At 40.3% G+C, this 27,424-nt stretch overlaps 1 protein-coding gene across 2 annotated transcripts; it reads left to right on the top strand.

Annotated features, from left to right (window-relative positions):
- The first annotated feature begins 17,035 nt into the window (after positions 1-17,035).
- Positions 17,036-26,919, top strand: egln3 (egl-9 family hypoxia-inducible factor 3). 2 transcript variants are annotated; one of them, XM_036542495.1, is made up of 5 exons: positions 17,036-17,854; positions 24,612-24,731; positions 25,330-25,466; positions 26,207-26,280; positions 26,563-26,919. In XM_036542495.1, the coding sequence occupies exons 1-5, from the start codon at positions 17,219-17,221 to the stop codon at positions 26,589-26,591; spliced, it is 996 nt and encodes a 331-aa protein (XP_036398388.1). In that variant the 5' UTR covers positions 17,036-17,218; the 3' UTR covers positions 26,592-26,919. The 2 variants fall into 2 exon arrangements, with proteins under 2 accessions (XP_036398388.1, XP_036398389.1); XM_036542496.1 differs by lacking the exon at positions 17,036-17,854 and adding an exon at positions 19,422-19,796.
- Positions 26,920-27,424: the final 505 nt, after the last annotated feature.

The raw sequence follows: 27,424 nt of genomic DNA, 5'->3' as shown, positions 1-27,424 counted from the left end.
TTCTTAGATTTCAAGCCTTTACAGTTTTTCCCAATTGCTAACACACTATAAACAGTTCCCTCAGCAAGAAAACCTATAGCCTTGCCTCATTTCTCAAAAGATACACAGTTTTCTCACTGTAAACACTATTAAGCTGTTTCCACACATTTCAATATTCAAAACTCTTTCTGAAAAACCTTACACAAAAGTGGTCAAATAAATCATTCATTGCACTATATGTTCATTCAGCAAACATATCCTCTTGATATAATTAACATCACAAATAAGTCATCACAACCTAAACTCAAAGAGCACAGCTTTCTCCAGGTGCAAACACTAAGCCTCAAAATTGTTAACACACCAATCAGAATTGCAGGGTCAATAAATAGGGCCTTACGAACGATGGATGGATGGATGGAGGATGAGGACAACAATAACAAACACAAGTAATCTCAGATGAAATCCGTGCCGCCCTAGTTCATCATGTGCTCATACATGGGAGGACTATGAGAGAAGCTGGACAGCTAGTGTAACCCAACCTGTGCTGTTACACGGTTGCAGCCATTGTCTGTACTTTCAGAAGGGAAAACGGTTAGTTTGCCTTGTTGTTACTGTGATACATGTAATGTTGTAGGGCATATAGACTGAATCTCCACTTTGTTCTCAGTGTAGTTTTTACTGTACCACAGTAATGGATGACCATAGGTCAGTAATGGTCAAATTTCATTTTTGCAGAACTGAGAGGCAGCCATCTACTGGAGGTAAGCGGAGACTTCTCACAGCAGAGCAGGAGACTGCCCTGGTGAATATGGTGATTGCCAATAATGCCATCTGTTTGAGGGAAATTCAAACCCAAATAGTTGAAGACCAGGTGGTCTTCCAAGGAATCAGCATTTCCACCATTGACCAGATCGTTCAGAAGAACTACATAAGGACAAAGCAGCTGTACCATGTGCCTTTTAAAAGGAATTCAAGCAGAGTTAAGGAGCAATGATTCCAATATGTGCAGGTAATTGCTATACTGTACAGAATTTTTACAGTATGTAGAGTATGTCCCATCTCTCCAGCATATCAATACAGTACTGTATAGTACTGTAATGTATTACAATAACTGCAGTACAAAATCTTTCATTCCAGTACAGTAGTACACAACAGTACTATATTTGTAGTAAAATGTGTGTTTTTTGACTTCTGTAGAGAATCTTTGAGCTGGATGCTATGGCTGACCCACACGGGTACATCTTCACCGACTAGGCAGGGTTCAACCTAACAAAAAGGCGCAAAAGGGGGCGCAACATCACTGGTCACCGTGCCAGCATACAAGTTCCTGGCCAGAGGGGAGGCAACATCACCCTAACACTGTGGCGTCCTCCACCGCCATGTAAAAGTGGGTCCATACAACACAGCACAACTCCTTCAATTTCTAGATCAGCTGCACAATAACATTCTTCAACAGGTAGGGGAGCCAGGGCAACCAGAGCAAGCCCAGCATGTTGTCATTTGGGATAACGTGAATTTCTATCGGGCTGCTCCAGGTTCACCATTCTTTTTTTGCCAGCATATTCCCCATTTCTGAACCCGACTGAGGAATTTTTCTCAGCATGGCGGTGGAGAGTGTATGACCGCAACCCCTATGCACAGCAAAACTCCCTGGAGGCAATGGTGGACGCCTGTGGTGATGTGTCTGTGGAGTCTATCCAGGGTTGGATAAGGCACACAAGGGCATTTGTCCCACACTGCCTGGCAAGAGCAAACATAATGTGTGACGTTGATGAGATTTTATGGCCTGACCCAGACCTGAGATGAGATGATGAGAACGCTGATGCTGAGTAACTCTACCTTACATGTTTTGTCAGTGTGACATTTCAAAGGTCAGGTGTTTGACCAAAACAGCATATACAGTAGTATTCCCTTATCCACTAATGTAAGAAGTATTTATTACAGTACTGTTTTGAATTCTCTCGCCAGTGTATTCTATTCTAAACATGTCTATTCTAAACATATTTTAAACATTGTGGTAGCAGTGTTTTGAATTAATCCCTCCAGTGTGTAACAAATAGTCACGTAGTCTGTGTTTTTGACAGATTGTGTGTGTTGTCTGAGGGCAAAGTTTGAATTGGGACCCAGAAGTTAGCTGTTTGTACCATTGTGAGTTTTCAAAATTGTGTGTGAAGATTGGAGAAGATGGTGAGTTGTTCTCGCAATTGTGTTTAAGCAATTGAGAAACACTGTAATTACTCTGATTAAAAAAAAAACAGCACTATTGATGATGGCTCTGCAGAGTTTCACTGGAAGTCAAGGATTTTCTCGCAACACGACACCTGGAGTGATCTGTGCTGCATTTCTGAGTACTAGCGGCACATCAGCCACTATGTTTGTTCCCCAGTCATAAAACGGCACAAACAGTTGTTTGTGTCCATGTCTGTCTGACACTTTTAGACAAAAGCAATCCTTGAGGAGGCCAGGGGCCAATGAGGGAACAGGCAAGTGCAGATTCTGTCTTCTGCTTGTTATCAGACAAACAAAGCCAGCACACCCACCGAGAAGCATGCATGCCTAATTCATAGAACTATTTACTGGCAGCCAACTCCATTCACACACTGGGTTCTTTATCAGCCTAACTGTTAATAAAGCAGTTTCTTGTTGCAGTGCAGTGTGCTGTGCCTCACGTATGCCTGCATACCTCTGCTCTGCAGGACAGTGCTGGGGAACCTGATCCAGTTCAACAGGCCTGCAGGGGGAACCGGAGAGGGCCAACATGTCATGGACTTGAAGAACAACATCCAAACTCAACAGACAGTGCTGGTGACAAACAGTTTGACAGCCCCTGCTAAAACCATAATCACAATTCTTTTGCTGCAAATGACCTCCAAGGAGCATGCTGTGTGTAGAAAGACATACTTTTTGCATGGATTGAAGGGAATGTATAGGCAGAATGTATAGGCAAGGCTGGTACCATAGGACATGATAATACCTTGTTTCCATTATTTGAATTTCATGTCATTGATTGGTCCTATAACCAATCTTTAGCTGATTAAACCACAAAGCACCAACAGAAGCACTGTCTTTATTTACTCTTGAATCATAGCCATCTGAACCTTTGAACCATATAATTATTCATCCACAATGTATATGTCATTAAATATAAACAATAATGTGTAATGTATAATGTTTTATTTATTTATTTATTTAGTCTAGTCCCCTAACAAAAGGATATGCCTTGGAATCATATTACCTTACTGAGGTATGAACGTCTCTTTTCCCTGGTGAATGATTCATAAGAATTTCTTGTAGATCAAACAGCTGAGCCAAAGCAAAGTCCTGCAAGCAAAGGAGGCAGGACAGATTAAAGAAGGATAGGGCTTGTTTGCCAAGGAAGATTAGCCTGATGGATTCTGTCAGATACTTTACAGCTGAATTCAATAATGACGTCCAAACAGCACCCACGGCTAGCCTATTTAGCACAGATTACAAACCCAGGGGAGATAAACTCAAAACTGTCAAATGAAACACATGCCTACACTGCTGCAGGTGATGTTTACCTGTTCGCACTGCAAAAAGGGAAACTATTGTATTTTGTTTTTTAAAAAAATGTATAAGAAATTCACTATCATTGTCACCATCATCTTTCAAATAAGCTTCCTGCCTGGAACGACACCTTAATAACCATCTCTGGTTTTGATCTCATGCTACACCATACTATATAAATCAGTGGTGTGGGAACACAAATATGCTTTTGAATCAGCTTGAATTAATTGAATTTAGAAATGAATTACTTTGAATCAAATGAGTTAGTTGTCCCTCACCCCTCACTTATTACAGCTTTATCTACTTTGGGAATTTTTTTGTGTAAGTTTCACTGACAATATTTCAGCCTAGTGGCCTCCAATACGCGGTGCTGTGTTTATTTACACTGTGAAGACTTAATTTCCCACCCACTCATCTCCCTAACTACGCCAAAGCCCATTGCTTGCAAAATGGATCATGAGTCAGTTGTCCCCATTCAACTTTATTAGCATAATGCTTGTTTCAGATATGGCTTCAAAAAAGGTCAGGAGTGGCAGAGGGAGACCTGAGAACCTTAATAAAATTGGTCACTAAAGTAAATTAAATTCACAATTAAACATTTTAACTCCTCAAACATTGCATGAGCTGTTTGGTTAAGGGTTTCATGAATTCATCAAAATATTTATGATCTATATATATATATATATATACAGTATATACAGTGTATATGATATATAAATATGACACACACACACACATTACATTACATTATCTAGCAGACACTAAATAAGAGTGACTTACATGGGTTACAGTCCCTTACAACATATACTGTGTATATGTGTGTATATATACATACAGTGTGCGAAATACCCAGTGGCAATTGGGGGGGTCCCCCTTACCCATACCTGCCAACATTTAAGTTTCAAAATACGGGAAGTTTTTTTGTCTTAGAGTTGTGATCTCTTTTTCCCCTGAATCCTTGGGTCATGACAATTCGAATGCACCCATTGGCGTTAAAGTTCGCCATATTGGATTTTCCGCCATTTTGAATTTTTCGAAAAACCTACTTTTGCAAACTAGTCCTAGGCCGTTGATCCTATCACCACCAAAATTTACGTATCACCTACTGATGGGTGTGACCAAAAGCTATTCAAAGAATTTTGCTAGGGCAAATGATGTGGCTGCTGTTGTCCAATGAATTTCTGTTCCGAAGACACCAAAACAGGAAGTGAGCCATATGTCAGCAATGCTTGGTTGGAGTCACGCCAAAATTGGTATACTTTATTGCCAGGGGGAATATTGGGTACCCACCAAGTTTCATGAAATTTGGCCATATGGGGGCGCTATACCAGAAAAACAGAGAAAAAAATTCAAATGCCTATAACTTTGGAATCAAAGCAGATGTTTCAACCAAATTTCTTGTGCATCATCACAGTGAAGGACCCTAGCTGGGAAAGCATGAAGCCTGTGTGTACCTGTGGTATTATCATTTTTTCAATGGTTTTCTATGGCAGGCCATAGAAACCCTAGGTGGATGTTGGTGGAATCTGGCACCGTCATAGAGCACAGTCCAAGGTATCCAGGCACCAAATTTGGGCTCAATCCATCAATCCCTGTAGCGCCACCAACAGGCCAAATTTCAGAATACATTTTTGCTTATTACTTTTCTTATTACTTTTGAACTGTTTGTCCTAGAGTTATGATCCTTATTTCTGCTGAATCCCTGGTTCATGATAAATTGAATAGACTCATCCACTGTAATGGATTTTTGAAAAAAAATCATATTTTCAAAATTTTTCAAAAAACCTACTTTTGCAAACTAGTCCTAGACCGTTGATCCCATCACCACCAAATTTGGTCCATATCATCTACAGAGGGTTCTGACCAAAAGTTATTCAAAGAATTTTGCTACGGCAAACGATACGGCTGCTGTCGTCCCATGAAATTCCATGGTGAAGACACCAAAACAGGAAGTGAGTCATATCTCAGCAATGCTTTGTTGGAGTGATGCCAAACTTGGTACACTTTGTTGGTATTAGCAACACTGGGTATGAACCCAGTTTCATGAAATTTGGCCACTTGAGGGTGCTATACCATTAAAAATCATTAAAATACCCATTACTCTGGCAGAAAAGCAGATACCTCAACTAAATTTCTTGTGCTTCATCAAAGTTAAGGATCCTATCTGGGAACTTATGAAACCTCCACATCAGCCATTTTGTGTTTCATCCATTTTTGATTTTGTCAAAAACACATTTAACCACCTCCTCCTAGAGTTATGGCACACTGAAGTTTTGTGTATTACCTCTTTGGACCATTGTCTTTAACAGTTGTTAAAGAATAGTTGCCAAGTTGAACAATGTGGCCGCAGTGTACCCACAAATTCACCCATGAAGTCACCATAAAGGAAGAGTGGCCATATCTCTGCAGTGCTTTTGTTCATTGGCATAAAAGTCGATACACATGCTTACAATTAAGCCTGGGTGCCACACAGCAAGTTTTGCGAAATTTGGCCACTTTGGGGTGCTATACTGAAAAACAGGTTTAAACACCCATGTGTCCATGTACTTAGCTTTTAATGACATTTTTTTTCTAATGGACATCACAAGGCACAGACCACACAAAGAAAGGCAGATATTGTGACCAATTTTTTGTAGGTCACTACATCATTACATACCAGGTCCTAACTGGAAAATGAACACATAGTTCAGTGTCCAAATGGCATGGCTGCTAAGATACAATCAGTTTGTAGCATTTAAAATAGGCACATCTCCTGCACCTTTTGACCTATTGCCATAACTAATACACTAAATACTGTTGAAGAAACACTTGGTCTTTCCATATTGGCCTGAATGTTAGACAGCGTTTTTTTTTTCTACTTCAGAAATTACATCTGAAAAATGGGGTTGTCTTACATGGGAGGACTAGACTTTTTAATGTCATTATACATTAAGAACAGCAGATGAGATTTACCTGAGATTGTTGAGTAGTATTAGAAATCCCAGTAGACTAGTTTATTTTTATTTAAATGTGGTAATTTCATCTAACAGATGTAGAAAATATATCAGAGTACCTTGTTTTATTCAGTGTATTTTATTAAATTGATTTCAGATTGAGATTTCCTTTATTATCATTTTATCACTTGCGTACAATCAAGAATGAAATGCGGTTTCTCCTATATCAACAGTGTATATAAATTACTAAGAGAATTAAAACAACATGTATCCATAAACAATACACTCCGTTTTGTAAACATTTGGAGGGGAATAGCAGCATGACTCTATGGCGGCATGTCTTTGTGGTATAGTTGGTGGGGAACAGCTGTCTGTCTGTACAAAAAGTGCCAGGTGCAGCATGAAATGGATTGCACTAGTGCAGAATAGTGTCTGTCTGGTCCTATGGGGAGATTAATGGTTCAGTGACGGGGGGGGGGGGTGTTCATGATCTTCACAGCCTGGGATATAAAGCTATTTAGAAGCCTGGTGGTATCAAATTAAATGATTTCTTTAAATAAATAAGATTTGATCTTCAAAAAGTCTTTTGCCCAAAAAAAAAACGTTTTTAAAAATGAGGGGTCCTTTTCTAATCAGGGACATTTTATTGTATTCAGCTAATATGGTATGCTCTCTGTCATTTTTCCCATGATTTTGGATTTTTTCAAAATTGCACTCCTCCAACAGCATTGGCACTTCTCATTGCAATGTCCCAAGAAGGCACACTGCATTTTATGGCACTGCTTATGTTTAAGCTTGACATATATGTAGTGGGGGGCAGTGCGGTGGTGCAAATGGGTAGCAGTACTGCCTAACATTATGGAGGTTTCAAGTTTGGGGTGCGTCTGCATTCAGTTTGTACCTTGTCCCTGTGTTAAAACACATTCAGGTAATGTCAATTGGACATGCTATATTGCCCATAGGTGTGAGTGTAAGAGTGGGTGTCAATGTGTCTGTTCACCCTGTGATGGATTGGTGTCTTGGTCAGGGGTTGTTCTCATTAATTGTCTACCTGGGGGCCCTGAGGTGCTTGGCCCCTTCATTGCTGCTTGCAGCTATATTTTGAATTATTATTATTATGTTTAATTTATTTTCATTTTTAAATACTAATATATAATTTAGCCCACCATAATTCACTAAAACCAAAGTCACGTTCTAGCCTACATTTTCAAATCCATGCATTCCACTTGATTGATTGTCTGGGTGATTGTGAGCTAACTAACGTAGCGTAAATTTGTTGTGTTGCATTGTGTGTGGATTCTTGGCGACTTTCCCATGGTATTCCAAGAAGGTAGCTAGCTTAGTTTGTTATCTAGCTTTTAACAAAAAAAAAAAAAGATAAAAAAAAACACGTTAGAGGACCCTCGGACTATAGTGTATCAACCAGCACTGACCAACCAGCCGCTCCTGAATTAATCTAGATTTTTTTTTTCATGTTTTGGAGTGCTAGGTTAGTCGAGGGATACTTATGTTTGTTGGGTAGGCCTGTTGTTTATGTCACTAATAGTTTTGTTTTATAATAGCCAACCTACAGGACAATCAGTTACTCGCCGCAGTATTTATTTTGAAGGAGCAGAGACACAATAGAGTTACAGAAAACTTTATTCGCTGTCCAGTATCCTTGTGTAAGTGTACAAACAGAAAAATTACACCCTTTGTTTGAGTCCCAAACTAGGAACTATTAGATTATGGCCGTCACTGCTGATGGAGCCGCGGTATATGGTCTCACGCAATGAGGTGCGCTTGGTAAACGTTGTTGGCTCTGTTGAAATCAAGCTCAAGAGTCACTATCATGTGATGGTGTGTGGATGGTACGTGTTTCCTGGGGTTTGTTGATCTCTCTCTCTGTGTGTGTGGTGTAATGATGCACTTGTTAAACGATCGTATACACCATGTGTAAGTTTTTGGGTTAAGTCACCGCCCTCTCTCTGCACCTAGCAGCTAGTGCACCTTGTGCCTCAGCCTGTAAGCAACTGAGCTTTATCATGGTCCTAAAAACCTTAGTTGTGAGCCAAACTCTATGTGCAACCCCAGCAATCTGTTTGCCTATGTTTCCTCCCCAGTTACACAAATACTAAATAAGTGCTCATGATTGGCAGCTCTAGAATGACTGATATCAACGCAAACTTAAAGATGCTGGCGAAAGGTAAACAAATTCCCAAAGCTGGTGTGCAATGTTGGTGTGAATGACATCTGACTGAGGCAAATGATTGTCATTAGAAGTAATATTGTTTTGGTGTGCAAGACTGATGAAAGGTTGAGTTCATCTGTAGCTTTCTCTGGTCTCAATCCAACTTTCAGCAGGTTCATACAGTATCTCTAAATTGCTGGTTAGCTGGTTAATTAGTAGTGTTCATCCAACAATGTGGGCTGTATAGATAACAGGAATTCATTGTAGGGGAAGCCTGGCCAGATGAAGACAGACAGACTCCACCTGAGCTGGAGAGGTTCTCCTCTCTTATCTACAGCAAACAGTCAGTCTGGCCATAGTTCACAAACTGGTGTGCTGGCCAGGAGGTAGCCTTACATGTAGTCTTACACTGCAGGGAACCAGTTTCCCTATCTAGATTGCACCCTTTCCCCACGTTATTAATATGTTTTTATGCCACTGGTGCATATGCTAAGATAATCTAATTTATAATAATAACAGCAAATTTAAATTACCAAATGAAATGCCCTGTGATAATTCAACATTAAGGAACATTTGGCTTTTGAATATTAGATCACCATCCGACAAAAATGATTTTGTGAACAAAATAATTACTGACAACAAGATAGATACTGATAGATACCTATCAGAAACCTTGGTGAGACCAGATGAAAATATAGCTCCTAACAAGACTACACTTGAGGGGTATTTCAATAGCCAGCAATCCCATGTATCGGGCCATCAGGATGGTGTTCCTGCAGGTTTTGATTTTGCTTAGTGTTGAAAACTGGCTTCAGGCTCTCTTCCTTTGGAAGCTCTTTTTGCAAATTCTGGTGCTTCCAAACAGATACCATTCATCCATGTAAATGTTTATAAAATGTCTGGGCCCTACATATGTTAATTATCTCAATTATGGCTGGTAAGGTTTTACATGGCTGCAAGTATTATTTTAATATGAATACTAACAGTGCATTCATTCAAAAATCTCAGGTTTGTTGGCCTCATAACACACATTTGATCTTGTTATCTTGTTATGGCAAAAAATGCTGGAATGTAAATAGCAATCAACAAATCTAGAGTTGTCGTTTCAGACATGGAATGACAGTCTCAGCACAAAAATGCACTTTAATTAGCCCAATTGTTGTATTTTTCAAACCTAATTGAGGAAAATAAAAACAATCCTAGATTCCTCTTATTTGCTAAACTAACCAGTTGCTGTCTTGTCCCACAGATTATAGAAATGATGTCACGAGCTTATTTGGCCACAAGGGCCTGACATCTTGTCTAAAACTACTTGCCCATTGAATAGTTTAGTTCACAGGCTAGAACTACTCCTCCAATTGAATGAAATGAACTGGCTAAGATGTAATCTAAACTATCAACCTCTTGGCATGTTCTTCTGTTCTTCTTTTCATGCCTCTCCCTTTAAACAATGCTGATTTTTCGAATAACTAATTTTTCATCAGCAATTATACCTGTTCATGTAAGAGTTGAAGTGAGATGAATGCAACCCCCCAATATACTCCACTGTAGTGAAGTGGGAGCTCACTGGAGGACAGGTGATACTCTGCTAATGTCATCTGAGCAACTCACAGGCCTCTGACAAATCACAGGATACTTATGAGCAGTGAGATGGGGAGACCTACCTATCACTACTGTCCCCATCCAAACAAGTCCAGTTTGTTCCATTACTGTGGGACCCTGCGCTATATAGGAAAATGACACAGCAAATTTCAAACCTGGGTCTTAGGGTCAGCCTGCACTCAGTGTCACCATGCCACTTGGGACCAATAGGTTCCATTAAGAGTAATTGGCTACTCAGTAGAACATAGGAAAAGTAGTTGAATGACTAATAACTGAACACAATTAAGAAGATACACCAAAATTGTTTGAAGAGCACATATCACCAAAAACTTTATCTTTAGAACAGCACAATTATGTGTTTGATAGCATATTTCTTTGATAATTTTATCAAGAATTTCTTTTCAAATAAGGTTGAATGTATAACAAGGCAGATTTGGAACTGAGGCTGACCCTCAGGACCAAAACAAGCTCTGCTGAGGTGGTTTACATCAGGAAAGCTACTTTCTGGGAGAGACTCAAAGGATGTCCCCGAGAGAGTCTTGAGCACCTTTTTTAAGCTCCAAGTTGGGACTTTTACCATTTTGGCAGGGCACAGGTGGCACATTCCTCATGAAAAACTAGACAAAAGCTAGAGGCTGACAACTCGTGTAACTTGTGTATAGTATTAGTTGCCCTATAGGCTGTAATTGTACAAATCTAATAGTACTGTGTCCTCAAACAGACCTTGCTCTCAGCTGAGAACTGTCTCACTGTGGAACTGTACACATCCTGTCCCCGTACTGTCGCTATACTTGCTGTATGCACTTTTGTAAGTCGCTTTGGATAAAAGCGTCTGCTAAATAAATAAATGTAAATGTAAATGTAAACTCCGTCATGGCATGCAGAAATGGCTGCCATGAATATGTACAAAGTGTTGTAGGGATGTTCAATGTCCACAAGTGATTATAGGAATAGGAAAACATACTGCAGTAAGCGTGTTTCAGGGTGCTAACCTTGGTCATCACATCAGGCACAAAACATTCAGCATCTACATTCAAACTGTGACAGCAGGCAGGGAGTGGGTGTAGAGGATAAGTATGCCAGAGCCTGTTGGCTCCACCCACTGGCCATATAAGGAGTTCCTGGGCTCATTTCCTGACATCTGCTGACAAAACCCCTAAGCTGCCAGTAGCATAAGAGCTCTATCCTCCAAGTTCTCAGGGCAATGTAGGAGTGGAGAAAGGAGGGTATTGGTGAAGTTTTGAAAATATTAAATATCATTAGCCAAAGCAATTGAGAAAAACTGTAAATACCAGGCTACCTGAAGTAATTATGAACTAACTATATATACATGAACTATGAACATTATGTGTCAAAGCGGAGTGGGCACGGAAAATGCACTACTTGAACTCAGCACTCCATGCGAAGGCGCCGGACCCAGTGCCTTTGATTCTGGAGCAGCTGCTGCTGCATTAGCAGAAAGTTGTTTAATAGGAACCAGGAATCGCTGCTTGGCTGTTCGACTGTAACTATGCAGGACACAGAAGTCCTCCACATAATTTAGCCAGGTAACAAATTATTTAAATCAGATTTCTAAAGCTTCTGATTCCTAAAGCTACCACTCTTTCAAGACAGCAGTAGCTAACTAGCTAGGGGAACTGGCTAGCTAGCCAAGTAGCCTATCCTAAATCAGGGGCGATTCTAGGATCAAACCTTTGGGGGGCTCAGCTCCTAATGAGAATGTGACATGCATACAGTGCCTTGCAAGTGTTCAACCCCGCTGCTGAATCGTTCATTTCACTGGATAACAATTAATGCATTAATATTTTTCTATATCTGATATTTTAATTTACAACAATAATACATTTAATGAATTACTAGTAGCCTAAATAACAGTTTTACACCACAAAATATTTTTTTAAGAAAATGAAAAATGAAATATGCTGTTTGCAAAAGTATTCAACCCCTTTCACTTTGGCAAACCTCAATTCAATTAGGTACACAATGTTACCTTCAGAAGCAGCCTAATTAGTTGGGTGGTCTATTGTAGTGTATAATAATAATGGTTCAAATGTACTGTAAATATACCATAAAGCCCAATTCTATCAGAATAAGAAATAATAAAGTGCATCAGTTAGCTCCTTAGCTGGCAACTGTGAAAGCAGTCTAGCTCAGAAAGCAAACATTAGGCAATAATCTCTAGTGAACTACGTCAGCTAATGTTCTTTGACACTATTCACACCTTGGAATTATAACCAGACACTTTCTCAGTAAGGAATAAAGCATGACTGGAGGTGCAAGTTCTGTGGAAATAAACCACGACAAGGTGGTGCGATGTGGCCCCATGGCGAGGGCCAAGGGGCTGTTAACCACCCTGAAGTTAAATAATGGGGAAGGGAATAATGCACACCCCTCCACCCAATCGGCAACAAGTATTTAACCAAGCCGTGGTATAAACCTGTTTAAATAAAGCCATTTGAACCTGCAACTGTGTGTACCGTCTCTACAGACAAGTTCACAAAATCTAGCGTTAGAGGGCAAAATGATTTCAGAAAATAATAATAATAAGTTATTATTATTATTATTATTATTATCATTGTTGTTATTTAGGGGTGCTGTGATGAAATTTAGGTGTCCTAAATTAGGTGTCGCCAATGTCCTAAACCTCACCAGAAATGCCCCTTATACTGCACAACACAAAACCAATAATAGTAAAACTATCAAAAATGTACAATGATTTTTTTTAATATGTCAATTTTAAATTACATGAGAAAAACGTTGCTATGATCTAGTCTTCAATCAAGAGCCATGCACTGTAGAACTGTCAGGTATTTTTTCCGTCTCCAAGTTTTGTAGTGTCCATCCAACCAATCAGAAATCGGAATAGTATGAAATCGCTGAGCTACCCAATGATATTGACACTGGGGGGGGCAGAAAAAAGTGATTCGTCTACAGGATTCCAAATGAGCGTAAAAACTCTGACAGATATAGCCTACACATGCTTCTGGCCAGAAAATTTGGGTGGGCAATGCTAAAATTTGGGTGGGCAAAGACCACCCCTGCCCACCTCTAGATCCGGCCATGGTTCGTTATGTTTTCATTAGCGTTTTTAAGATCGTAGTTTTCTGTTAGCTTTTGCTATATTTTAATGTTAAATTGCTGTTTCCTCAAAGCTAAAATTAGATAGATTTTTTTCAATCAAGTGTTCTAATCGCACCGGTTTTAGCATACGCGCTAAACAGCTAAAACCAGTGTGACTGTACGCGCGAAAGGGTTGATGTGCTAGCTTGCAGTGCATCTCTCTCTAGTCTGTCTGTCTTGCTAACCTAGCTGGCCAGTGCATCTCTTGGTCTGTCTGTGTCTTGCTTGCTTGCCAGCCACTTCCAGGGCTGTGTTCTGTGACATCATGCCTGACAAAAGTGAGAGTGAAATAGAACTATTTATTACGTTTGATAAACGCCAACGGGCAACGGTGTTTATAAACTGCAGCTCGGAAAAGATTGCCGCATCGCGTGGAACATGCGTTCATATGCGCGTGCACGAAATGAAACTCACGCTTTCCAGCAGCAACCTCTATGAGGACCAGTCCAGACAATATATGGGCGTGATGGCACTCCTCATAGGCGCACATAATTTTAAAACAAGACAATGATTATCTAGTCTCTCAGTCAAGGTTTAGTTACAACTCTGGACTAATGCAAGATGGAAAGCAATGGATTGATATTGACTATTGACTAAATATTGAATTTAAAATGTTGATTAGCTGGGCATACTGGGCAATATGGATGCACATCTCTCAGTAAATAATAACCATCAAGTATTCAGCCAAGCCATAGTATAAATAGTATTTTATATTTGAAAATGTATAAAAGGAAGCCAAAGAGCAGAGCCAAAGCTCAGTTTTATATTTTATTATTTTCTACATTTTATATTTTCTACAATTTCTTATGTTAATGTTAATATTCACTTATCTTAAGATTCTATAGAAAATATTCTATTGAATAAATACTGTTTGTTTATACCTCATTCTGTTCTATATAGGTCTACTTATTCTTAGACCGACAGATGGAGCAAACTGTTTTAAAGGAGGGAGGTTGTAGTGGGAGCACTGGGGTGTCAGGTGTGACTGTGTGGCAATGGCAAATGGTGTACATGGCTCACGGGTCAGGTAGGAGGGCCCCTTAGCAGAATTTTGCTTAGGGCCCCAGGGAGGTCAGGACCGGCTCTGCCTTGTTCCTTTGGGGATAGCAGCAGGAAAGTCGGCAGGGGTTGCTTGTCTAGTTGTTCTCAGACACTCTGGCCCTGTTCACACCTGGCATTAACATGCGTCTTGGGTGATCCGATCACAAGTGGACAGCGCTAAGTACAGGTGTGAATGCACCCAAGACACATTGAGGACGCATTGAGATCCGATCGCTCAGACCACATTCGGAGGTGGTCTGGGCCGCATATGGCCACATTCTTTTAGCAGTGTGAACGCGAATGTGTCCTGGGCCACATTGAAGGACTGCCTATTCAACTGACGTTCTCTGTGGAAGTACGTACTCATTGGCGTGCCAACAGCGTCATATTAAACCCTTTCGCGCGTACGGTAACACCGGTGTGATTAGCTGTTTAGTGTGTATGCTAAACCCAGTGTGATTAGAACACTAGATTGGAAAATTTCTAGCTAATTTTAGCTTTGAGGAAACAGCAATTTAACATTAAAAATATAGCAAATGCTAACTGAAAACTATGAGAAGCTTAATAACGCTAATGAAAACATAGGCTACGTTACATGGTTTGTTAACACGCCCGCTACATTGCATGAACAAAAAGTTACATGCGAAAGGTTTTAAAGTGCGACAACAGGCAACAACAACTAGAGTTCGCAAGCTACCTCAAATGCTTCCAAGCCCCAAAGGTGTAATGCAATATATTACATGGAAAAATGGTATTATGAATAATACGTGAAATGTTGTAGTTCTACAAATAAACGCTAGTAGACTGTTGTGGGAGTCAAAATTTACGATATCATGAATATTAAGGGGACATTCTAAAACGCTTAACATGGCTTAATGTTCCAAAACATTCAAACAGACCTTTAAATGATGTGTAAACTTACATTTGCAAATGGAAATGATGTATGTGTTTATTTGCATATAGAGTGGGGAAGTGAGATCCGATCACAAGTGTTCACTCGAGATGCATGTGGAGACGCATTTTAATGCCAGGGGTGAACAGACGTACTTAGAGCTGTCCATTTGTAATTGGATCACCCAAGATGCATGATAATGCCAGGTGTGAACAGGGCCTCTGACTCATCAGGTGTCTGCGGGTTGCTTGGATGACATCAGTGACACCATGCCCATTATCCAATTAGTGCTTAGCTCACTGTAATGTGCTGAACAAAGAATGAAAGATTGCGGAATGAAAAATGATCACATTGTCACGTGAAGGTTATTGCATTTACCATGCCTTGCATGAGTCTTGAGGATGTTGTGGGTAAAGACGACCATGTTCAATTGGGATTACAAAAAGAGGGGTACATGAAGGGGGGAAAGCATAAAAAGCACTCAAATTTTGAACAGATATTGTCTTTTCCCTTATGAGGCCATAGCCTCCACATAAAAAACATGGCTGCCACAAGCAGAAACCTCTTTTAAAACAAACTATACACATTAAACCCATAAAGTTTATGACATGATTTATGACAAGAATATTTTTTTAGTGCCCAGACATTGATGTTTGCAATTCTATTTATTCATAAATATTACTAATTACATCTCACTTATTTTATGCTTGCTTCTTTTGTAACTTTGTTTTCATTTAAAAATCATCTTTTTTGCTGATTGGAAAGCAAACGTGTTTGAAAATCACCTCAGACAATAAAATGTATTATTCTAAATTTTATTATAAGGTTTGAAAGGGCACTTTCATTCTTCTGCCCAATAAAATCCAATAAAACTAAGATTAAGACTAATCTCTTATCCAGTCCAGAGGCTTCAGTTGCCCACAAGATTTATGATGCAAAGTGCAAATAACAAATACAGTATATTTTGGAAGTATGCTTTAAAAATCTAATTTCTATGTTGATTTATAAAGTTATCTTGGTGTGCATTGTTTTGAGGAACAAAATGATAATGTAAACAATAAATAGTATTTGAAAGTGTGATTGAAATTAATATGTGAAAGTTTGAAATAATTACATTTAGTCTGAGATGACAAACCCCCAAAACATTTTGATATAAGGGCCTTTAGGAACCACAATGCAAGACATAAGGATCAGCATGATAAAATAGATGAAAAGGACTTGGAATGTTTCCCCTCACTTTGATCAGTCTCTGTTCACACAGGAGAGTGAGTTATGAGAGACACATGGCCAGTGTCCTATCCTCAGTACAGCAGGGCGGTATGAATTGACCTTCCCTTGAAAAGACCACAGCAGGTCACTGCAATACTTGGCATGAAGAATGGAAATAGCACGTAAGGGCGGGTCAGACAGGGGTGCGTCATGTTGTTGTGTTATTTCGAAACAAACACGTATAAACATTTACTTCTCACGGACTACATAAGCCAGGGTTATCAAATCCGCTAAAAATAAAAACTTCCGCCTCTCGCAAATGTCGCAACCCTTCTCCGAAGTCTTAATGTGAGAAGTGAATTTGTTCTTTACAAAAATGATTTAGCCTACCATTTGAGCTTTCTTTTGACAGACATTAAAATGCCACCATGTTTTTTGTTTTCATTCTTTTTTCTCAATTATGATTATTAATTAGTATTATTTTTTCCTGTGCGGCAAGTGGACTTCCGATTGAGTCACCTGTTGTTTTGTTATGGTACTTACATCGAGTCAAAGAAGTGATCACTCCTCAAGATAAGAAAATCAAAGTTCACAAGTTTTTTCATGTCCAGGGCAGCTTTAACGGTCTACCGTGGACGAGCAGCACGCGCATTCTTGTGTAAGGGGCGTGCACGCGGTGAGATATATTAGCTTGGGAACATGGCACTTTTCACGTAGCGCTGAAAGGCTATTACCAAACAGAGCATGGTATCAAGTGTTTCATGTCACTGGCAAATGGCAACATCATTGGGAACATACTCTCCAGAAAACGCCACAGAAGAAAGGGCTTCTCTTATGAAAACAGTTTATAAAAAAAGCACTTCAAAAACGAACGAAGGGATAAATATGAGAGGTAGAGAGGAAAATGGGGAAGAGTGTCTCTGGTATTCGGAGGTAACTTCAACGAACAGTGAAAGTATCGCTGATAATGAAGACACAGACAATGTGGTCATGCCGTGCGCCCTAAGAAAACCACGTAGTAACAGGCCAAAATCAAAAGAGCATAAACGACTTAACTCTCATAAGCTGGTCCTGCAGTATATTGTGCCCTGCATGAACTCTTACGGTCTGTGCATAGTGGACAATTTTCTCGGGAACAAAATTGGAGACCGAATTCTTCAAGAAGTCATACAGATTCAGCAGGCAGGGAGACTACAGGACGGAGAGCTAGCATGCCGAAAGTTTGGCAAAAGCAAGTCCATTCGAGGGGACAAAATTACGTGGGTGGAGGGGAACGAGCCAGGTTGTGAAAATATAGGCTTTCTACTGACAAGAATGGACAAACTCATCACATACGCTGACGGCAAACTGGGGAAATACAAAATCCGAGGGAGACACAAGGTCAGTATTGCGCTCAGACATACCCAGGATGGAACGTTATATTACACAAGCCTATTGCATGAAATATATGAAGATTATGAAATGGTTTAGCAGTTTACTTATTACATTTCTGAATAATAACTGAGCTGGTGAATTGAAAAGTTGTGTGTGTTGGAATTTGGTGTAACACTGTCTGGCACACATCAAGCAGAAATGAACACACATAGAGTTGTAAAACGTTTGACAACAGTGGTATTTAAAGTCTAAAGTAGAATAATTATGTAAATGTTTGATTTATATTTTTGTCGGCTGGTGACAATGACCATTTATTTCTGTCAACAGTGGTATGGTGTTTTCGCGTACTTTTCACATAGTTGTTAAGAAATAGTAACCCTATGTTTCCTGCAAGCCATGTTCACAACAAAAACCATGGTCAGCATCTATAATCACCCCGCACCTAACAATATAGGAGCTATTACATTTTACTAACAAGTCACATTCTCATATTTAACCATTGCCCCAGCAAGTGCAGCCATGATTATAATTAATCATATTTGACAGAATTACCTTAACTACTACCTCCATGTCTGAGTTGCTAGCCTCTTAAATTCAATAAAATCCATGCTACTGTCATTACAAAAATGAGGAAATGCAGAATCCTTACACTGCAGGAAAACATTTGATTTCGCAGATTTTTCAGCTATCTATCTATCTATCTATCTATCTATCTATCTATCTATCTATCTATCTATCTATCTATCTGTCTATCTATCTCTTTCAAATTTAATGACTATATAGTAAGGCTTACAATATAGTGAAGCCATATTTGAGGAATGTCATTTGGCAGAAGTGCTCTCCTGGCTCAGCGATTCGCCGTTGTTTACCCTTAGCGACCATGCTGCGAGGGCTACATGCGCTTGGTGGAATCGTCAATGGCGGAAGGCACGCCCCGCTCTGCGCATGTTTAGACCCAGCGCCCCCTCCTCGAAACTTTAGCATCCCTGTATCATGAACACTAAGAAGGACGAAGTTACCAGTTTGAGATGCAATAAACGTAATAAAAGTGAAGATTGAACCAGTAGGCGCGTTTTGTCAAGAAAAGGAGGCATACCATTGAAAATGCTGTACACTCGGGGATGTGCTTTAGAATCTGAGACCCCGCGTTAAAACAAAACTTCACGTTTAATAGTGACACTAAATGTTGTTTTCATGCTGATTTATACTTATGAAATACGAGGTATTTTAAGCACTACATAAATGCCCCCTGTTCAGTTTTGACACATCAGTGGGCTAAGTGACTCCGCCTGCTAGATGGTTACAACTCATCCTGCACGTTCCACATTACCGCGCGTGTGCCCGCCTCTCTGTCCGTGTAAATATGTCGGTAACTTAGTGAGGGAACTAGAGAAGCGTACAGTGGGAGGTTGACTCTGTCAAACGTTGGTCTTTTCTCATCATTGTTTTCTTGCATGCGTCTATATCAGTTTACCATTGGTTAGCTGTATAAGAACGACTGTAATTAACCGTGTTTCACGTCTGCAGTATAACTTGTGTTCCGTGTTACGTCTCTTTATATAAAAGACTATATTAATAGCTGGAAAAAATGCCTTTGCTACAGCACATTATGGATACTGATTTGGAGAGGTTAGCACTGGACCATATTGTCCCGTGTCTACTCGACTGTGGGTTCTTTTATTTGGATAACTTTCTGGGGGACTTGATTGGACTCTGCATTCTGGACCAGGTGAAAGAAATGTACGACGCAGGTCTGTTGCACGATGGCCAGTTAGCCGGTCGTGGTTCTGGGGTTTCCAAAAGACACATCAGAGGCGATAAGATAGCTTGGGTTAGTGGAACTGAAAAGGGATGCGAAGCTATCAACTTCCTTCTGTCATTAATTGACAAACTGGTAACGCTCTGCATCGGGCGACTCGGAAAAAGCAATATTCGAGAGAGGTCAAAGGTAAGTTCGCTCATAAGTAACTAGCTACATTGGATTGTCAGTGACAGTCTAGCTGCAATGGCATCATTAGCTACCGATCTCTTTTGTGAAGTCGAACACAATTAAGATATTCAATAGTCGGGGCGCAGAAAGTGAGCTTTGTAATAAAAACGAAGAACATTTACAGTTAAATCATGTTTTATTGTTTATTATGTCGAATTGTTCATACGTTAATTGCTTTACAGTGTTTCACCACCGTTCACTGATTCCATGTGTAGACGGAGCTCTCGCCTAATAGTGATGGGAGCATATCAAAATAGTTGTCGCTGTATGAGTGGGGAGGACAGATGTGTTGGCCTCATCCTGTAACGACTATGAAGTAATGGCTATAATCAGGGCACGAGGTGTTGTAGCAAAGGAAGATTGAGGTGGAATTTCGGAACACATGGAAGTGAATTTAAGATCTGTTTGTCGTAAGATACATGTCATGGGCTGTTTATGGAAGTTCCGAGTTTCTTCACCGGCTCCTGCAAAAGTTGAGGTAGCAGGTGATAATTATGTCACTGGTTTGCCAATCGTTTGTCCACATCTTTTTTATTATCAGCGTAGAGAAACTTACAGCTAACTATCAGAATATTCATTTGTCATATAGGAAACAATTTCTGAACACAACGTTACATGAATTCAGACAGTTTACGGTTCCAGTTGATTTTGATTTAAACGTCATTTAGTGTTTTAAACGCGCTCACAGTTAAACGAGATTTTTAATTTGTGATAGTAATGTTTTGGTTAATCATCAAGCCAGAACACATCTCTGAAAGTATTTATATTTATTAGGGGGAAGCCTATCAGGTTCGGGTGGTAGGAGATAGCATATCAGAATGGACTGTCTTTGTGTTCCATGAAAAAATGAGTAAGCTGTTAAACAGCTATTTGACACATCTGGGTTTGTATACACAGCACTTGTTTGGAATTTGATAAATTAGGTATGTTACCCGATGATAGAAGGAATCATATTTTATTGGCGTCATTTTTTACAGTGGGGCTATTTCATCAAATTCAGTGAATAACACAGTACAGTAAAATTGCAATTACAATAATATTAGTATCACTGTTGCTGTTGTAATCATGACAAATAATGATTCATTAGATAGGCTTTATACAGTTATCACCCTTAAATATCTGCTTAAAGCTGTTACTTCGAACACTGAAAAACATATCACCCCCCCCCCCCCCCCACCTCACCCTCTTCCACTTACGTATCATATAGTGAAATTTTTACCTTCATTCTGGAACGTTCCTCATCCTGGGCCTCAACCTATAACACAGCAGCAGGTAGTTAAAGCTGCACTTGTGATGTCACCCCTGAGCCAGTGTAGTACGTGACTCCTGACACTGCGCGGGACTGTTTACTGTACTGTTTACACACACAGGAAATGTGCACTGCGGCTGCAGGAAGCAGAACTCTCTCACTATACGTGGACAGTGTGGCGCCCCCTCCCATGCTAACCCCATACAAGGATATGAGGCACTCAGATAGGAAAGTGATTTCCTCATCAGAAAGCTGCCTGTGGTGTGCAGTGATAATGACTGCACCATTTATACTCGTGTGGCAGATAGTTTATCTTGGATGAGTGGTATGGCAGGGTGTGATGAATCCATGGATGTGTGATGTTTTTGATTGAATATCTGCTTGTGTACTATTTACCTAAATACATTGTGTTTTTACTGATATAGCCAATTTACGATCGAGTTCAGTTTTGTAGGAAGTATCATAAATGTGACTGAAATTAGAATTAACTCTTAACTCTTTTAGCAGACAAGTTAGTCAGTGTTTCTAATGTCAAAATATATTTAAATATGTTTTCAGTTCATTTGTAGGGTTTGTATATTTTTCCCAATGCAAAGACAAATCTGTGCATTTACAGTTTTCCTTGTCTCAGTGTATATGTATATTAGGTTTTAGGAAGTGTTCCATTTTGTTATTGGATGTGAGTTGGTGCTGCTGTCAGTGGTGGTGCATTGAAATTGCTGAAAGTGTGCATGCTCTCTGGGCCCTGCCATGCTTGTTTCCTCTTTCTGTGGCCTGCATGATGCTTGAATGGGAGGGAGAGCTCCGGAGTTCTGCAGGCTGCATGGGTTGGCTTCTGTCTCACGCGCGACACGTAGCCCTGCCATTAAGCCTCCATCCCCCTGGCGGAGGGCCAGCTCTCCTCCACACAGACTTCCCCTCCTCCTCCTCCTTCTCTCTCTCTCCCCACCCCTCACTGTATGTTTACATTCTGCTCTGACAGCAGCCTTCATATGTGCATCCTGAAGGGGCTCCTAAGCAATATTGTGGAGGGATTGCGTGGGATAGGTAGGCAATAGTTACATTATTACATTAAGTTATTGGTGTTTAGCAGATGCTCTTACCCAGTGTGACTTACATTAGTTACAATGTTATCCATTTATACAGCTGGATATCTTACAAGCATTGCCCATAATCTTCACCTGAGCATCAGATGCTTGAAGCAGTGTCTCCTCTCGATGCTGTTGTGCAAGACCTTTGAATGCGCAACAGGCCGTAAATGCAGCCTCTTTATAATAGCTTTCTTATTAGTGAAAACGTGATTTGAGATGCCAACTTGTTTTGGAATGAATGTCATTTCCAGTAGTGAGGCAATCGGGCATGTGAATGGCAATGTAGCACATTGTTTCCACAATTCCCTGTTTGTGTAGGAGCAGGAAAACCAGCTGTGTGCTGGGCCTGCTGGCACATGGCCAGAGCAAGTCAGGACCACCTTCCTTTGTCTGCACACAGCTCCTTTAACTGTTGTTTCGGTGTCTGGAGATATAACTGTCCTGTCTACATGTGGCGCATGTCCAACTGAATGGATGTTAGTTCCAGGTGGAGTGGAAAGCGCACCCCCCCAGCTGGGGTGGGTGTAGTTGCTTTTCTTTCAAATGAAATTGAAGCTGGTTCCTAGAGACCATTTTGTGTTCTTGTTAGTAGTCACTTGCCTGAGATTGTTGTTTGTGTACACTAACACAGTAAACATAAAAGTAATTTAAGCACAAGAAAAGAGAACAAATACCTGCCTGCCTGCTGAAGCCATTGGCTGAAATGCTCTGCCACCCAGAGGCAGTTTAAGCTGCACGCATTATGTGAGGTTGTGGAGGTTCTTTATACTGGGAGAAGAAATGGCTTTGGAGCTGATACTGAGAAGGCCAGCTGGCTCTGACATTAGTCTGGGGTTTGTGTGTGAAGGTCTGCCAAACAGCGAGGTGTCGGGGGGAGTTTCTGACCCTTCTGGCCTTTCCCCACAAGCCAGTGGGGTCAAAGGTCAAATATCGAAGGGAGCATCCTACTTCCTGTTTCTTTACTGAAGAACAGGCCGACATGGCAGTTGGTACTGGGAGCACAGAACGTTAGGGTCAGGGATAGTGGAGCCAAGGGGTTGACTAGTTTCCTGCATCCTTCAGTGGTACGTGATGTAGATGCATGAGGTCCTCTGCTTTGCTGTGACCATGTTTGTCATGAGGGAGGGGGTGTGGTCTGATGTTGCTTGGGACACAGAAGCATTTGAATTTCTTATGTTGCTTTGGGTTAACCAGGCAAATTGTTTGACCAAAAACCTCAATAGTAACGTTTTGGGACCTGAATTGGTGTTAAAAAATATCAGATAAAAATTAGAAACAAAAATAATCCCTAACATATTTTGTAAATACTTACAAAGATTTGTAAAGACATAAATGTGAGAATTACTGTAAGTGCTAAATATTTTAGAAATTCTATTCTCTATTTTCTTCCTCACTGCCAGCAGAGGATATACTGATTACTAATATGACGAATCTATAATCTTCTGTCATTCTAATCTGAACATTTAGATAGTTTAACATTTATATTAAATTATCCTGACTTCATATGACCTCAGAAGTTCCCTTTACTTATGTCCCTGTCTGTCTCAAGGACCAGTAAATCCTACTGTGTGGTGGCTGCAGCGGCGGTGAGCACGTGCATGGAGAGCTGGCCACAGCCCTCTCCAAGAGGGAGCAGGGAGGCCTGAGTCATAGCACTCTGATCAGAAGATTAGCGGGGCTGGGCTAATTCTGTGGCTTGCTGTCTCCTGGCTATGTGCACGTACTTTGAAACCACAAGACTCTCCCACTTCCACTCATCCGTTTCAAAATGCCCCTCCCCCCGTCTTTTTATTTAAAGAGGGTTTGTAGTGTTTTTTTCCGCCCCTTTATATGTTTCCTGTTCTGTTTCGTGTTTTAATGAGGTGGGGGAAGTGGACTGGAACGTGAGGGTGTATGTGCTTATCTTGGAGGCTATGGACTCCATTTCCACACAGCACACCTCTGTTGTACCCTTGAGGGTGGAATTTGCAGATTTAAAAATGCAGATGTGATTTCTTTTATATTCAAATATCAAGATCAATATCAACATCAAATATTCACATGATCAAACTCCACTAGCCCCCCCACCCCCCAGGACTGTATGAAACTGTTCTACTTTTGTTTAAATAATTTGCTGACTTTGAAATAGGTAAGTGAATTGTATCCATTAAATACCAGTTATTTCATCTTGGTTACTCTAACTCCTCTTCATGAATATTGATAAGAATGAATAAAACTGTTTTTCATTGTTTCTTGTTAACCAACACGCATTTGAAGACCAATCCAGGTCATTTGTGAGGGATCTCATGGTGTTATATTTGAATAAGGAAATGCTTGTTCCCATCCCTTTTTTGAGTGGATGCCAGACTGCATTGCCTGTCTCACAAGGCAATCATGTGCCAGAAAACAGTGTGATGGTCACCTGCTTAGTGGTTCTTTGTGTTCTTGTTTCAGGCAATGGTGGCCTGCTATCCTGGGAATGGGACAGGCTATGTGAAACATGTGGACAACCCCAACTCTGATGGCCGCTGTGTCACCTGCATCTACTACCTGAACAAAAACTGGGATGCCAAGGTGACTACTTTGTCTTGTGGTGTCATAAACTGGATGAGTTTCCTATTATATTTGTTGCAATAGGAAATGAAGTTCATTTCATTTTCCTTCTCTGCAAGTCACAATTAAGGCTGAGCAGGGGTTGTGTAAACTCTTAATTCATTAATTGGTTCACTCAATGATTTTAATCAGTCTATGCACCCAAGGAATAATTTGTAAACGCTTTGAGCAGAATGAGTTGCAGATGTGAAGCCACAAGCCTATCTCATGGTTTAATGGCCTATTTCATCATCATTTGTAGCTGTGGCGATCAACATTTTGCCAGAAACACCACACATTAATTGAGCAAACATGGTAGCCAGTGGAAAACTTCATCAGGGATTTTGTCTTTGTCTTTTGTCCTTGGTAAGACCACTGTTAAACAGTGAGCACATGTGTGTAATCAACCAGTCAGTCAATCAGTCTGTCAGTAACATTTATACTTACAGCCAGCAAGTATATCTGGATTACAGCAACCTTTTAAAGTCAATAACATGATTTTCACCAGTGATGTTTTAACAGGGAGATAGATGCATTGAGCCATTCAGTCTATGAAACAAGCACTGCTGTGATTTTGCAGGAGCATGGGGGAATTCTGCGGATATTTCCAGAGGGGAAGTCCTATGTAGCCGATATTGAGCCACTGTTCGACCGACTCCTATTCTTCTGGTCAGACAGAAGGAACCCACATGAAGTGCAGCCCTCTTATGCAACTAGGTGAGTGATTACTGACGGCACACAGATACACACCAGAGCAAAACTCTCGGGAGCACCCAGCCATTGTACGTAACCTAGCCATGTATGTAAAAACAACAGGACCTGATTCCAGATGACATGCTTATGTCTTTTGAGTCTTACAACTGAATTTTGCATCATGAAATATAGTTATTATATATAATTATAACAAATGTCATTTAACATTCTTATCTAAGTATCAAGATCGATTACAGTAAAAGGCAATGTTAAGCAAAAGCCACACATACTATATTTGTGAAGTGTAGTTATGAATAATGAGCAAATGAAAAATTTGTGTTTAAAACAGGCTGAACAGGAAGAAAAACAAAGGTGCAAGATTCATTGGTGTCAAAGAGAGATTAAAGGGATTGAATGAAAGATGAAAGGGATGTATTCAGTTCAATTAAGTTGTGATGACAGCTTTGTTGAGAGCCTACTTTCTGTAGACACTTCTGGCCAAAACCTGCTCTTTAAACAGGACACTTCTCAAGTGGAATGTGTTATTAAATGAAGGGTTTGAAGGAAACAAAGAAAATAAAATAGAAACATTAGCACTGGGCATGGCTGACGTCAGACAGTTCACAGCTGTCAGGCTGGGATATTCAAGCCTTGGTAGCATTGTGCTGTATGCATGCTAAAAGTGCATGGATCTTGTTTGTGTTGAGCTGAAAAGACTTCCTGCATGGCACAGTGTGCATGATTGTGTCTGCTGTGTGTTTCAGGTATGCCATCACTGTGTGGTATTTTGACTCTGAGGAAAGGGCTGAGGCAAAGAGGAGGTTCAGAGACTTAACAGGTAGGTGTTAAAAATGTGGAGGCTTCCGAGTATCTTTGTAAGTAGAAGTTATTTGCAGTTTTATGTTGTTTATGCCCACATTTATATTAACTAATAATTACAATATAGCAGCAGGAATAGTGCTCAGGAACTTATTAAATTGTAAAACTGTGTATGGGTAATTGATACTTATAGTTCAAGTATAACTAAAATTGATAGTTTAAATCATACATAATATTGCATTGTAGCACTGTAGTTGTGGTATTAGGACAGAATAGCACTAATAATGAATGCCTCTTTCAGCATCCTCACAGGAGAGAAGCACGCCCTGATCCTTGCACCGCAGTGCCATGGAATACCCTGGGCTGTCCAAATGATGCCGAGTACTGAGGCAGATGGTTCCCCTGCTTTATGTTGCACTTCACTCGTCACTCCTTCAGTACCTCCATGACCTGTAGATACTGCTCTAATGGTACTTGTCACTGCTTCCCTTGATGTTCTATTATGTAACGCAGGGGTCAGCAACCTTAGGCATGCGTGCCACCATTGGTATGCGGCAGCGTAATCCTTGGCACACTGGCAATAAGCACACAAGAGAGGATTTTTAATTAATCTTTTTTTAACCCTTTCACAGGTAATATTTTTTATGCTATGTAGCGCGCATGTTACGTTACATGGTTTATGTTGTCATTAGTATTATTAAGCTTCTCATAGTTTACAGTTAGCATTTAAATTAATAAAAATTAATATTAAATTGTTGTTTCCTCAAAGCTAAAATTAACTAGAATTTTTCCAATCTAATGTTCTAATCGCACCGGTTTTAGCATACGCACTCAACGGCTAATCACACCGGTGTGACCGTACACGCGAAAGCGTTAAGAAATGTTCGAGTGCCTTCTCAGCTGCATGCCAAATCACCTCATGAACAGCCATTGGGTGTTATGCAGCCTGTCTTATTTAGTTTGATTGACAGTACAGCCTCCCGCTCACGTTTCCCACAGGAATCGCAGTGCAGCAGTCCAGGTTCGGTAGATGATGGCAACCCCGCTAGCTAAGAAAGCTAAAGTAAAGGTTTGGGCATTCCAGCCCTCGTGGACAGAAGAGTGCGGTTTTGTTTTTCAGAAGGACCATGCTGTGTGTACTTCATGTTTTGAAAATGTCAAAT

The sequence above is a fragment of the Megalops cyprinoides genome, chromosome 12, assembly GCF_013368585.1.
Source record: "Megalops cyprinoides isolate fMegCyp1 chromosome 12, fMegCyp1.pri, whole genome shotgun sequence".
Lineage (NCBI taxonomy): Eukaryota > Metazoa > Chordata > Actinopteri > Elopiformes > Megalopidae > Megalops > Megalops cyprinoides.
Note: the sequence above shows the minus strand (reverse complement) of the source record. Positions and strands in the feature narration are given on the sequence as shown.

Excerpts from the sequence above, each read along its gene's own strand:
- egln3 (XM_036542495.1), top strand. The coding sequence starts at position 17,219 with ATGGTATCAAGTGTTTCATGTCACTGGCAAATGGCAACATCATTGGGA. Across the intron at positions 25,467-26,206 it reads CAGCCCTCTTATGCAACTAG|GTATGCCATCACTGTGTGGT; the intron begins GTGAGTGATTAC and ends TGTGTGTTTCAG. Across the intron at positions 26,281-26,562 it reads GAGGTTCAGAGACTTAACAG|CATCCTCACAGGAGAGAAGC; the intron begins GTAGGTGTTAAA and ends TGCCTCTTTCAG.